The 14,829-nt window shown below is 44.6% G+C and overlaps 1 protein-coding gene across 9 annotated transcripts in view; it reads right to left on the bottom strand.

Moving 5' to 3' along the window:
* LOC148517355 (multifunctional protein ADE2-like) overlaps positions 1-14,829 on the bottom strand; it is a 62,039-nt gene that overhangs the window by 13,932 nt on the left and 33,278 nt on the right. For all 9 annotated transcript variants that reach the window (XM_088478728.1, XM_088478730.1, XM_088478733.1 and 6 more), the window contains 6 exons: positions 13,753-13,831; positions 11,459-11,589; positions 10,825-10,861; positions 9,311-9,490; positions 8,816-8,994; positions 3,629-3,808 (listed from right to left, as the gene is read on the bottom strand). In XM_088478728.1, coding sequence (XP_088334854.1) covers positions 3,629-3,808; positions 8,816-8,994; positions 9,311-9,490; positions 10,825-10,861; positions 11,459-11,589; positions 13,753-13,831 — 786 coding nt within the window. The remainder of the gene's footprint in view (positions 1-3,628; positions 3,809-8,815; positions 8,995-9,310; positions 9,491-10,824; positions 10,862-11,458; positions 11,590-13,752; positions 13,832-14,829) is intronic.

The following is a 14,829-nucleotide window of genomic DNA, read 5'->3' as shown; positions in this document are numbered from 1 at the left end:
AGCACCAAAATGTATTTTGTAAAACCAACAGCCTAGATTTGCATGCAGGGGGAATAGAGGAGACAATAGGCTGTCGGAGGCTGACCTGTGTCCATTTGAATCAACCTGTTAAATGTCCTGTAACAAACGCATGTGATGGGGAACCAATGGGATCAGCAACAAACCTCTCTATTGTGTTGTCTGTTTCTGTAAGGGAATAAATGTGTGTGTTGTGACCCCAGTCTGGAGTCTTCTTGCTGATTGACGCAGGTTTCTTGCTGATGCAGGTATCTGGTCCAGAACGCGTGCGTATGTATAACTGTATCTTGGGTCTGTATAAATTCTTTGCGCTAAATTGTACTTAGATCACAGCGTGTAACTGACTGTACTTTACTTGAATAATACTTTGTGCTTTGGAAACACATGTTCAAGGTCTAAAGTCTTTATTTTACGGTATGACTGCGTACTCAAATAGCGTCAATTTTAGAGGTTTATAGGCAGGTTTTAGAAGGTATAGGTAGGACTGTATAGAGGTTCAAATTCAGTATCCTTACCCCGGGGGACTTAGGTTTAGGCGGCGGGGATAGGTTTAGGCACTTAGAGGGGGGATTAGTGTTAGGCACTTGGGGGGGAGGTTATTGTTAGGCACCCCTAAGGGAGGGTTAGGGGGTAGAACAGGGTTAAGAAATGCTTACCTTGGACGATCGGGATTGTCACCCCTGCCGGGCAGCCGCTGTCGGTAAATCATACCGAACACTGTACCCCTTATGCTTTCCACATTTTCCTTCCTGCACCCTTAATTGGGGAAAACCAGGAGAAATAATATAGTGTACTTGGGCGGGTGGCTGGGGCCTGCTCCTGAGTCAAAGGTGAAAAAAAAAAAAACAATGAATACATTTTTATAAATGTAAAAAATATATACCGTAGATAAAATAATATTGATTACAAAATCACATTGTTTGATGCCCCTGGCCTTAATGGGAATTGAACCCAAGGTAATGGCTCTGGAATCCACCTTAACCAGTGTCCCATGAAGGATACTGGCAAGGAATGGGAAATCCCGACAGCGGCTGCACGACAGGATGAAAATCCCGACAGAGGTAGGTAAGTATGCTAACCTCCTCTGTCCCCCCCCAACCCTCCCTTAGAGGTGCCTAACCCTAAACTCATACCCTAGTGCCTAACCCTAATCTCCCCCCGGGGGTGTCTAACCATAACCCCCCCTTACCACTCCCTTTACCTATCCCTCCCAGGGGGTGCCTAACCCTAACCCACCCACTAGGGGTGCCTAACCCTAACCATCCCCCCAAAAACCTAACGCTAACCCCGCTAACAGCCCTAAACCTAACCCTCCCTCCCTGTCGCTAACAGGACGGGCGCCCCGGACTTACCTCATTCGGCCACGCGTCATCCTGGATTTTGGCGTCGGAATTATGACAGGCGTCGGTCATAAATCCCTAGCCGCCATTCTGCTGTCGGGATTGTGACCGGCGGTGCACAATCCCACTGTCCAGATGCTTTACACCTGTTGCCTAAGACTTGCTCTTCACTGCTGTAGCATCAGTTTAATACAGATGCACCCCGGTTCATTGTGGCTGATCGCTCCACAAACGTGTGCGCGCATCGCGCTATGCGCCAGGATAAGCTATGGCGCATCCTCAATTACAGGAGTGCGTTTCCATTCAATCCTATGGAGACGTGAATGCGCGTCTCCGATCATGGGAGTCCATCTCGCGATACGCTGTGCTACAGGCAAGGATGTTGCTGGACATATCTGTAGGCAGGGGATACACAACACTACAAGCGTCAGCACCTACTTTATGATTATAGTGAATATTTTTATTTTGCCGTGTCCCAATCCTGCATTTACTTTTCTGCGTCAATTACTCTGTGTGCGACTTTCATTATTTTTGCAGTTAGCCAGATATTGCTGATACAGTAGTTTGCTGCAAAAGTCGCACAAGCAGTGTGTAAACTAAACAGACCTTTTTCTGTGCTGAGAATTGTAGTTGTAATGGTGATTTCATAGAGCGCCCCTCAACCCCAGTGTTCATTTGTGCCCCAATTGCCGCTAGGAGCTTGCAGAACAATATGCACGGCACAAGTAATTGCATGGACATTCTTTAATAAAATAGCCCGCCGTGCAGTATTAGTACAGTATATTAAAAAGACTGTTTACACTGTGCAGTACTATACGTGATTAGCCCACCTGTCGGGGCTTACTATTGTATTCTGTAGTTCCATATCCATCCACTGCTGTATTATTCAGCACTGTAGTTTTCATTAGTGGAGCAATCGCCACCCAGCGGTGAAGCTGTGTATTGCATGTTGTGGATCCTCTTGTGCCCTATCACGCCAACCCACACAATTTTCATGCCGCAAATAGGATGTCTGTTTGCTACCCACCCAAGCTTCGCACGGGAGCAATTTCATCTTGCCAAAGCCCCCTGCATCTCAGAACAACCTATGCCATGTCACCACAGCTCCCTGAATCTCACAACAGCCTCCTGCTTCTCAATCCTTCAATGTCCTCCTATATTTTATCACAGGCCACTGCTTCTCACTCTTGCCACTGGTTTTTACCACAGCCCCCTGCATCTCACTAGTATCATCCCAACCCCCTTGCTGCTGCCCTGAAGCTGGCTACCGCGAACTGCAGCACTGGGAATGCTGGCCTCTGCAGGCGATCAGAGACTGATCATTTCAGAGACCAGCGTTCACAGTTTTAAATAGAGTAAACACATATATTATGCAGCTCCAATTGCAGCAGGGGTGACTGGGCCGCATAATATATATTTAGGCCCACACTGTTAGGCCGCATAAAATTTTTATTTGGGCCGCATGCGGCTGCAAGTTTGACATGCCTGCTGTAGAGTGTCTATAGGCAATACTCCAATCACTGCTACAATTTGTATTTAGAAGCTGTATGTTTATATAAAAGAAAATAATTAATTAAAAATAAATACACAGTTATGTAAATTGTCTCAGGTCCTCAGTTTATGTCAATTGTCGCACACCATGAAACTAAGTAAGAATAAAGAATAATCATAATAAGCGGAACTAAGACTACCCTAGTATACTTACTGAGAACATTGGAGAAAAAGCATACAGTAGTCGTGTACTGTGTCATTTCACTACATTGTTTATTTGACGCATACACCATGCAGTTTAGGAAAGGTGACATTTGAAGGACAGAAAGTAGTATTACACTCTCCCGCGTCTCTGTACGTTATGCTGTGGCTGAATATACTATGTGCACTACATGGCGTATGGAAGATAAGTCTATAAGGACTATATACAATGACATTTTTTCTATATTAGTTTATATTAGAGATGTGCGGTTCGGTTTTACTCGGATATGTTCGGATCTCAAAAACGGCATCATATTGGCTATCTGGCTGCATGTATTTTGTAAATAGTCAATAAGAGAAATCCGAGCTAATCCGAACTTGCAATAATTTGGCGACAAGAACCGAATAAAACCGAACCCGCACATCTCTAGATAATATATATATATCATCGCACCCGTACTCAAGGGGGGGCGGAGTAGCAAACAAACCAAATTGTGCGCAGGGCTGCATGGCCTGACAAATGATACTTCAAGATAGGCAAATATACATAGCACTACACTAAATTTAGCATGGAATACCTTTATATTTATGAGTGAGAAGTCTTCAGCCAAACAAGACTTTTCCAGTATTTCAAAGATGGCTACCGTGCTGCGATTCATGATGTTTATTTCTGACTGACCAATCACAAGTCCGGCACAAGTGACCTTTGCAGCCAACAACCGTTCTTCTGAACACTGGAGATCATTACTGGTGTTATCCTATAGTGAAACAATATATATGCACACTGAATTTATATGCAAGTTTACAGACATAACCAGATTACCCATAATGTAAACTAAGGGAAAAAAGTATCAAGTAGAAGCTGGCACTAGTAAGCTGCTGGGCCGATAAAAGAAACTACCAGATTGCCAGGAACTAAGAGAGTAGGTTTATTAGGAGCTCTGCTAGCGGTATGAGGCAATGGTGTAACAGCTTCTAAAATCAATATTTTGTCAATGCACGTATAATCTGGGTACTCTTATGGCATAACCAGTAAGGGAGATATGAGTGGTGCGATCATTATGTGTATAGTACATGTATAATTATCATATGGACAATGTTGTTACAATCACAAGGTTGACAGTTCTGGTATTATATTGGCATACTTAGGGACCGACTGGTGTTGGACATAAATGTGGTTCTGCACACTAGAGTATATATATTTGAAATCTGAGTAAAATACATGACACGTGCAACCTTAAATATACTACATAGATCATTGGTCTTCAACCCGTGGCATGGGTGGCCCGTGGAGCTGTCGCCCGTGGCCCACCGATGGTGTGCAGGCACACCCTATGGTCACCGCCTCCAGGTCTGTTTCAGTAAGTATAGTGCGGACCGTAGTGAGTGCGGTCCACACTACACAGTAACAAACATCGCCGCCATCGGTGGTGTGTTTGTTTTGTCAGCCAATGAGAGTCAGACAGACTCTCATGGGCTGCTGCACCCACTGCCGGAGCTGGGCTGGAGCTCACTCATGAGCTCCACTTTCTGGCTCCCACAGTGGGTGCAGAGCAGGCCGGGAGGACGGAGGAGCGGACGGCGGCAGGCGCAGGAATGAAGATTCAGGTAAGTGGGGGTTTTTTTGTGTCTTTGTCCTATATATGTAAGGGGTACTGGCACTGCATGAAGGGGGGGGGGCACTGCATTGGGAGAACTACTACTGGAGGGCACTGCATAGGGGGGACCACTACTGGGGGGCACTGCATAGGGGGGGACACCACTGCATAGGGGTGGCGGGGACCACTACTGGAGGGCACTGTATAGGGGGGGACCACTACTGGGGGGCACTGCATAGGGGGGACCACTACTGGGGGAACCACACCTGGGGGGCACTGCATAGGGGGGGAACCACACCTGGGGGGCACTGCATAAGAGGCACTGCATAGGGGGGATCACTACTGGGGACACTGCATAGGGGGTACTACTGGGGGCACTATATAAGGGGCACTTATGGGAGCACTGCATAGGGGAGACCACTACTGGGGACACTGTATAAGGGGCACTGCAGAGGGGGGCAGTTATGGGACATATCTGTTTGAGGATGGGGGCAACTATCTGACATAATTAACGGAGGAGGAGGGACAGTTATGGTGCATAATTATAATTGTGGGAGGAGGGGAACCGTTCTGGGACCTAATTAAAATTGTAGGAGGGGGCAGTTGTGGGACATAATTATTGTGTGAGGAGGTGGCAAATACCGCAGTATAGGTTGGTGGCCCTCTGGCTTCGTTGAGTTTTTTGAATGTGGCCCACACGGTCTTAAAGGTTGAAGACCCCTGGCATAGATGCTGCAGTGGGGATACATATGATTCGTCAACAAAATGTCAACATCGTTATATTAGTGGGAGAATGCAGACACGGTGGTAATGTTATTATATGCATTTTAACCATGTCTGCATTATAACTTTAAACATTGTAGTAAAGCATGATATTTAAAATGATAATTCCGACAGTTATAATGCTTTAGAAAACAATACAACTGTGTCAATATTATTCCGTCGACAATACAACAGTCGATTAAAAGGTGCATAAATTCTACTTCATAAGTAATGTTTTCAAACATAACATGTAAGCCAAAATCTAGACATTCAAGTAGGCAATCATCATGGCCCTGCCCCCTGCTATACAGTGCAGCAATTACAGGCATTGTAAGCAGGGACGGGGCACAATGATGAGAATTGCATCAGTAAGCCACCCAGACCGCCTGGGAAGTAAACTGCAGGAGACGGCCTCCGGGACAAATTGCCCACTTTCCCAGGTGTTCGGGAGTGCTACACGAGAGTTCGGTATCTTACGGATAAGTACGCTACTTCTATTGGCAAATACTGTATGTATATCTGGACTGAATATTTAACCAAAGCCATTTGTTATTATCCTTTAATCACAAACCCAATATTTGAAGGCCTGACATTGAGCACTATACACTATACAGATGTGTCCTTACACATCTTTGCTGCAGACGCTCCAAAAAAATCCTCTCTGCGCCCCAGAGCCCACGAGACTCTGCTAGCGCCGGGTGTCTTTTTTTGCATTTTTTTTTTTTTTTTGACAAAGTTCCGTTGTGCTTATACAAACCCAGGTGCACACAGATATACAAGTGATATACAAGTGTCGCATATCAAATTATTGGGCATAGTCTGCTGGTGCGTCCTACAAAGAATTTTCGGCAAAACAAAGACACCCGACGCTAGCAGTGTTGCGCGGGACCTGGCGGCTCTCTCACGCCAGGCAAGTTGCGCTGCATGGAGTATTGAGGCTAGATATATGAGAAGACATCTATAGCTCTGCCCACAATGAATATTACAGATCATTATAACTATAATTGATTATGTGTGGCACATTCTCCAAAGTTTAGCTGCTCACACTTGGAGTTTATTCAGGTCTTATTGCACTGCAATCACCACATCAGTGGTGCACTAGGATTGTACATTGCTGTAACACTTTGGGCCTGATTCAGACCCGCTCGCGAGCGCATAGCGCTCGCAAGCAGGTCGACGGTGGGGTACTGCGCACGCCGCGCGCATGCGCAAGCCCCAGAGCGAGAGAGAAATTCTCTCACTCCGGGACTCACTACAAAAGGGGCGGCTCAAAAAAACCCAAAAAATGCCCTGATTCAGAGCGAGCGCTCTTAAAGAGCATCCGGCTCTGAATCAAGCCCTTTATTCCTTCGACCTCTCAGAGGCTGCCTACACTAAAACTACAACTCTAACAAGAAGTTTGCATCTTAAAAGTGTGTTTGGAACTATGTGAAATCCTTCATATAAAGTTTCTGCCTGATTACTACATTTGATATAAACGGTCTAGGAAATCCTCTTGGCCAGGCAGGGTGTTATTTCAATGATGTACAATATGCTCTTGGGCACTGAGGGCCTGATTCAGAGATGTACGCTAACCTAATGGTCAGCATACATCTTAGATGGCGAGTAGTCTGCGCATGCACTCTCGCAAGCCGCAGCATGATTGGCATGCTGTGGCATTTGGGGGGGCAGAGCGGGGTGTGATGCCCCCGTTTTCCAGGTGGGACGAGGCCAGGGTCTGCATCGATGAATCGGGACTCACTTGGGAGAGAAGCATTTTTGTGCCCCCTTCCTGTAAAAGAGGAAATTGGCAAGTGCATATCTAGCACTTCTATATCCAATTTCCTAGTACTGTACCCTGGACAAGTTACATAGGATGTTCTTCATGGAGTTGGAGAAATTGTGGCCACAGAGACACTTTCCTTTATCATTGGTGACCACTGTAAGTTTTCATTGTTTTGGGACATAGGGCCTGATTCAGACCCGGACGCTAAGAAGTGTTCGCTCGTAGCTGCCGATGGTTCGCATTGTGCGCATGCATCGCAGTGCGCGGACCACTGCGAAAGATCGGAAAGTGTTCGCTCGCCCAGCATAGACAGCCCAGCTGAATGAGTGACAGGAGAAGCCATTTATGGGTGGTGACAGGGGAAGGCCACTAGAAACGGGGGAGTGGAGGTGCGAACGCAGGCGTGTCTGAGCATCTTAACGCCATTTCTGAGGCGTGTGTAATTAACAGGCAGCATCATAGTACACGTCACCTGGCTGGTTTTTACACTAAAGTGATCGCAGTGCTTGCGGTAGGGTAAAGTCAACCTCAAGCGTTGCGTTCGCTTCCAATGGTACCCAATGTACCGATGGTTACATACACTTCCTGGAGATGACGTGCGCAAGTGGGCGTCTTAAGACAGGCTGGTGGGCGTCTGCAGACACAAAGTGAACACACGTCAAGACATAGTGGGCGTGCTTATGCCTTGCCGTGTGATCGCCTGCCTTGCTGGGTGTGTTCCGAATTTGCATATGCTGGGAGCGAGCGTACGCATCTAGCAACCGGGTCTGAATCAGGCCTATAATACACAGACTCCTCGAAGATGGATGCTTGGATGCCTACAGACTTTTGGTTTTTCCTTATCTGCCACCTACCTCAACTTGTTTCACATGTACTGTCAGCCACCCAGTCTACAATTGCATCTCACTGGGAACAGATAGAATCACCTTCCCCTTCAAGCACTCGATAACTGTATCTGGAACGCTGCTTGCATGGAAAATATAACCTGCAACCTAAATGACAGACCTGACCTATAACTACAGTGTGGACCTGTTTACTATGGCCATTCAGTTGGGATCTCTGTTGAGACCCCCAAGCCTCAGCATGACTGACATGCTGCAGCGTTAGGGGGGCGTGCATGGTCACCGTTCCCAGAAATGGGGGCGTGTCGCCACCGTTTTCTTGAAGCGACAAGGCAGGGTCTGCTTCGGGGAACGCAGATTCCTAGCCTCTTAAGTGACCAGGACCCGGTCAGGCTGCAGGAGGCTTCAGCTCTCGCAGGCTGATCAAAGGAGCTACTATCGGCCACAATGGTGATCCCAGCCTGCGATGTCGGTCACAGTTCTGGGATTGTAAATGCAGCAAAGAGATGTCTGACATCTGCTTCTGCATTTGGATCTGAGATGGTCGGAATTGCAAAGCAGTTTGTGAGCGACTCTGCAAATCTGTCCATCTCTGAATCGGGCCCTAAATTCCTTTCCACAAGTATTATAAGCTAAAAATACACCAGCCTCCTCTCAGCCTTCTCACCCCAATTCCCTGTTTGTATGTTTAGATAGTTTTTTTGATTTGTTACAGTAAATGGGCAGAGTACTTATACGTTTCCACTGTTTATGTGCCCTTTCAAAATAATGTTGTTTTTAAAAAGTGAGTTAAGTTACCTTAGAAAAAAGCTCTACTTTTGGCGGGGAAAGTCTGCGCCCTTCTTCCACGTCAGGATGTCTCTTGAGGTAGGAGCCAGTGGCCATTCTCCAGCACACCCATTCAATAGGAATTATTTCACAACTGGAGGTGATAAATCCCTTCTCACTGAACTTTCTGACACAAGCCGTCTTGATACCTGAGGAATGTTTAGAATACATATATCTCCCCCACAGTGTTACATTGTTACTGTGTTTATTGATTAGGCAGATGCCAGTAGTGGTTGTTATAAATACAAATCAGTCATATTAGGTGGTTCTCATGTTTAGTGTCTATTAATACTTATACTTTCAGTGCAGTTGCTGGTTGTAGGAGTCACTGATATGTACAGAAATTGTAGGTAATATACATGATTTAACCATTTCTGGAAGATGCACAAAAAGTATCTAGTAAGCATTAGTTTGTGGCACATACTAAATGCAGTTATGCCACTTAGAAAAGGACGAGGTTCCTACCTGCTTCTTGCAGTAGTTTTAAGACACAGCTGGTAGTCATGTTGGAGGATTTGCCTATTATATGGTCCCTTCTGGCTTCATTTCCGGTAGCAATGTGGTCCTTAGACGGCATCAGTAAAATGCCAGGATGTTGCATTGCTTCACATTTCCCCTGATGTCGTTTCTCGCCAAGTCTTAAGCCTTGCATTAAGAAACAATAGTGTTCAGTAGAAAGTCAGATTCTAAAAATGATGCATAAGACATCTATCTGAGCCTTTATTACATGTGTAACACAAACACCTTCAGGATAAAGTTCATACTATAAATTTGGTTTTAACAGTCTGCTTTATTTGTCAGGCGATTTTCACTTTAACAAAATAATTTCTTCTTGGTGATCCTTAGCAATAGCCAACACAGCCCAACTGACTAATCGCCAACATAGCCCAACTGACTAATAGCCAGCAGAGCCCAACTGACTAATCGCCAACATAGCCCAACTGACTAATCGCCAACATAGCCCAACTGACTAATCGCCAACATAGCCCAACAACTAACTAATAGCCAGCAGAGCCCAACTGACTAATAGCCAACATAGCCCAACTGACAGATAGCCAACATAGCCCAACTTAATAATTGCCAACATAGCCCAACTGACTAATCACCAACATAGCCCAACTGACAGATAGCCAACATAGCCCAACTGACTAATCACCAACATAGCCCAACTGACAGATAGCCAACATAGCCCAACTGACTAATCGTCAACAGAGCCCAACTGACTAATAGCCAGCAGAGCCCAACTGACTAACAGATTGGCCAGATGGTCCAGCATCATTCACCCCGCCTACAGGGAACACAAGCATTTTAGACTCTTAGCTCCTCCCACATCTGTAGCCTTATTGACAGGTGTCTCACCCATATTTTCCTCCCTCTAGGTTTGCCGGTAATCATCTCATCTATATAAAGGTGCTCTGTTTGATCTATTTACAATCAGAGGCTCCATGTCAGACACATGTGTTAAGTCATTTACTTTGCCACACTTGATTTAGGTGGTTGGAGTTGAAAAGACAAGATAAATCTGCTAGGTAACCCATATGTATGCATAATAATATCTACCATTCCATTTACTATATAAAAATATGGAGTAATAGGTCACTTGAAACAATAAATGACACAAACATGACAGTGTTGCATGTAACATAGCAACATATAAAGTATATAAATGTAACTTTAAGCACAAAATGACAACTACAATGTGTTATAAAATGTGAAACAACTGAATTTTGACAATTTTTTTCTTTATTGTGTTATGTTGCTTTAGATGAGTAAACTTAGATTAATATTGGATTGTTACAAGACATTAATATGTACCTTCACAGCTATTTTAGTAAGTAAAGTACATCAAGGATTTTGGGACGTTATTATTGCTATCAATCATATTTGAATACAAATCATAAAAATAACAGGACAATCTATTCAATTACAAGGAGTTTTGGAACCGAAATATCATACAAAGTGAAACTAATAACACCAACCTGTAGTAAATTCGGCTGCATCAGAGAAGCCTGGTATCTATAATAAATGAAAAATAAAACTAAATATTTGGGGAGCTATGCTACAACATTGATTAGCCACTTTTAAAACTACTCCTGAAATGAGTACTTTGGCTGTTGTCCCACCCCTTCAACCCATATTAATACCAGAGAACAGTATCAAGCTATTTCAGCTCTGGGAAAAGAGAGAGTTATCAGTGCCGTAGTACTGGAGCTATCCAGGGCACTCTCCAGCTGATCGTTATCTCTGCTAAATGTGGAAACTTGTTGGACAGCTACAGGATCGTTCCATTCATCTCATCCTTGTAGAAATGGAATTGCTATATGATCCAGTTTCCAGTGCTGACTGCAGCTGTGCTCAGCTTACAGGTGTGGTTACCTGCAGGGGTCCCCCATCAAACAGCTGCATAGGATAAAGGGATGTTGGCACAGTTAAGGAGCGGTGGAAGCCACAAAGTATTCCTAGAATTTGGCATACAATAATGTACAAATATCACATTTATTCTGAACATATTAGAAACAATATTTAAACATTTCTTGGCTGTGATAACTACACTAGAGGATAAGTTGCCCCAAAACATGACCCATACAGTATGCAAGTTGTGCTTTTACTCACAATGGCACTGTGCTTGGGAACCTTAAAGTTTTTCAATGTGCAGTATTGTGAATTTTCCATGTCCAGCGGGCATGAGCTGCTTATGGGCAGATGGGCAGCTGTTCGCTGGTTGACTTCTACTTTCTGGATGTCTATGGGGAAATGGCCACATCATACATAAAAACAGATTTCAAACAAGAAGACAATGAATTAATCTACACAGGTGCCTGGGATATGTTTTTGTAGCCAAGCTGCCATGACAACTGGGATTTTGCCATTCTGGGCCCCCATTACATACATACTGGCTAGTAAGAAAGTCCATGCTAGGAACTTTCTAATTAATCTGACTCCCAAAATGGTTTACAAAATAAAGCTTCCAACAAAGGAATCGAGTTATCTTAAGTGACTGAGAAAAGGTTGTTAAATACATTATCCTAATATCAGAATTTGTTATAAGCTACATTGTCTAAAAAGTTTCATAAGTGAATTGAACAGATATAAAGACAGATACCTGGAGAGAGTAAAGCTGGGTACACACTGACAGATATATTGGCCGATCAATTGATTGGTCAATATATCTGGTGCTAGCCGGCCAGTGTGTACCAGCGACATGTCTGTGAACAACGTCGTTAACAGACATAACGGTGCAGCAGAGCTGACACGATAATGGCAGATATATCTTCCCATCGGCAAGTGTGTACGGGCGATCAGCCGATCGCCCATACACATGCAGTGGCAGCCGCGGGGAGGGGGTCGTGGCTTGACCCGCGGCCAGCAGGACCCCTGGCTGCCTGGAAGAAGATGGTCGTTCAGTGTATATGAACCACCATCATCTACAGATATAGCTGCAGATCACTCAGATTTGCAGATATATATCTTTGCGGTGTGTACCCTCCTTAACCGCTGCCATTAATTGTGAAACATGTAACAACAATAAGTGACATCAACTAAAGAAAGTCAATGTAAAACATGGGGCAAGGAACTGTGACACCCTGCAATATACTTTGCCTAAGATCCTAAGGTCCCATTTATCTATGATCGCTTTTGCAACGTGATCAGGGCATGTCAGTAACGCCCCTGATCGCATTGCAAAATGCGATCATAGAAGCCAGATGCATCATCCGGGAAATGCAGGGACACTGGCTCCGAAAGGAGCCTATCCCTGCGATATCTCCGGAGAGCTGCTGGCCAGTGCAGGGGGTAGTGCGCACGCGCAGTCCCGTGGACTGTATATGAACAGCTGCCATAGCCAGGGAGGGTTCCGGCAGATCCCTTCGTTGGCTAATTATGCGCAGTTTCGCCCATAGGCTACAGCGGCTAACGTCATCTTCAGATGGCGCTAGCTGCGGGGGCCAATATCAGGAATGCATCGCATTCTGGATATTGGTAAGTCTGGCAGCATCGTATCCCCCATAGAAACCTATGGGGAAGGCGGCTGCCATGGATAATGGAGGGATCACAGCAGGTATCGGAGATACCTGCTACGGTCCTCCTTAATACATATGGAGGACACTTAATATTTTGGGTATACCCCTGAAAACGGGTGTGTTCACGGATTATACCTCAAATACACTTTGATAAATGGGCCCCTGAGTCTCAGTAAAAGGCACGGACATTATTCCCAGTTTAAAAACTGTTCCAAATCAGAATAGTAGTATAAGAGGAGATGAAACATTGGCCCTCATTCAGAGCCACTCGCTAGCGGCAGTACGCTCGTTCCGAGCGATGTTCGCACATCTGCGCATGCGTACGGTTTTTAGTACGCATGCGCGAACCAGTCAGTGCGGCCGAAAATCGTTTGTACGCAATATAGCGAGTGCCTGCTATTTTGAGTGACAGAATGAGGCGTATGTGGGTGGTAACAGGGGAAGGTGCTTGAAAACGGGGAGTGGAGATCAGAACGCAGGCGTGCTTAAAGGTCAAAACGGGCGTTTTATGGGTGTGCATAATTAATATAGCAGCGTAAATGACCACGTCACTTGGTTTTTTTTAACTCAGAACTGCTCGCAAAATAGCGGTTGAAAAAACCAACCACAAGAATAGCGAGCAGTTCATATCCTGTTCGATGTACTCGATTAATCTAATAAATAGCGGACATGACGTATGGTGCGAGCGGCCAGGGGGCGTTTTTAAGAAATAAAAGAGCGTATGTTTTGCTCGCTCGTTCAGACTTAGAGGTGTGAACAGACTGCAATGTGCGAACGGATCATTTGACTAGCCACCCCTTGTTTTTGAACGAACGAACGCAAATAGCGAACGGCTCTGAATGAGGGCCATTGTTCGCACAGAAGATTAATTAGCACAACAGCAATTACCTGATGGGTTACTGACAATCATATGTTCACTAACACTATCTGCATCAGGAAGACGCTGATTACTATTGAAGAAAAGATTCTAAAAATACAAAGAGTTAAAAAAAAAAAAGTAATTTAGATTACAAACAATATGCACAAAAAGTCATTAAAACAAAAACCACTGATAACCTAAACACACGTCCCCTTAAATTTGTGTCTGCAATGACTCCTGTCCCTGGCTGCTCTGGCACTCAGAGACTATCACAGAGGATGACTAAACTATCTACATACTAATTAAAGGGAGCATTCGTTTTATTTTACAAACAAACTGTACTCTGGGGACTCAAAAGACAATTAGGCAAGGCAATAACTATTCACAGCCACGTCCCAAGTAGGAGAAACTCCAGATGTAGTTGTAGTAGTGAACTCAGCAGTACATGGGCCAAATGTGATGGGGCGAGAGTTTAGAATATGTGAGTTTAGCAGTAACCTCTCACACTGTTACATTGGTCGAGTTGTATCTTCAAACTGGAAAAACATCTGGATGAGAGTTTAAATGATGAGTTTCTTTAGTCTGAAAAACACGTGAGTTTGCATGTTCTCGGACTCTATTACATTGGCAGAGTAAAAAGTGTGAGAAAATGCAAACATATTCTAATCTCTCACCCAGTTACATTTGGCCCCATATGTCTGACGATCTGAATGAGTGGTGCCGCACCTCTGTCAGGAATATGTCATTTCTGTCCACACAGCCTTCTCTGGTGAGATTATGATGAAATGCATCACGATCCAGGATCATAGTGCTAAAAAGCCTCTTTGTACGTGGATTCATGATACTCTCAAAGCCAACTCTCTGGACATAAATCATTTATTTCCCGGGAATAATTGACTCCCCTTTATTTCCTGTCCCTTTAGTCATAAAATACAAGAGCAAAAAGTTCCAATTTATTCACAAATGACTTTACTGGGAAATGAATGAATTACTGGCTGAGTGTGACACCACCCTCATTGGGGGAGTTAGTTCATTTTCCGACATTCATGATGTTGACAATTTTTGCCATCATGATTAAACTTTTGCCAATATGGTTACAATAGTTT

Source organism: Taudactylus pleione, unplaced genomic scaffold, assembly GCF_031769625.1.
Source record: "Taudactylus pleione unplaced genomic scaffold, aTauple2 ptg000218l, whole genome shotgun sequence".
Lineage (NCBI taxonomy): Eukaryota > Metazoa > Chordata > Amphibia > Anura > Myobatrachidae > Taudactylus > Taudactylus pleione.
The sequence above is the reverse complement of the archived record's forward strand: the minus strand, read 5'-3'. Positions and strand labels throughout refer to the sequence as shown.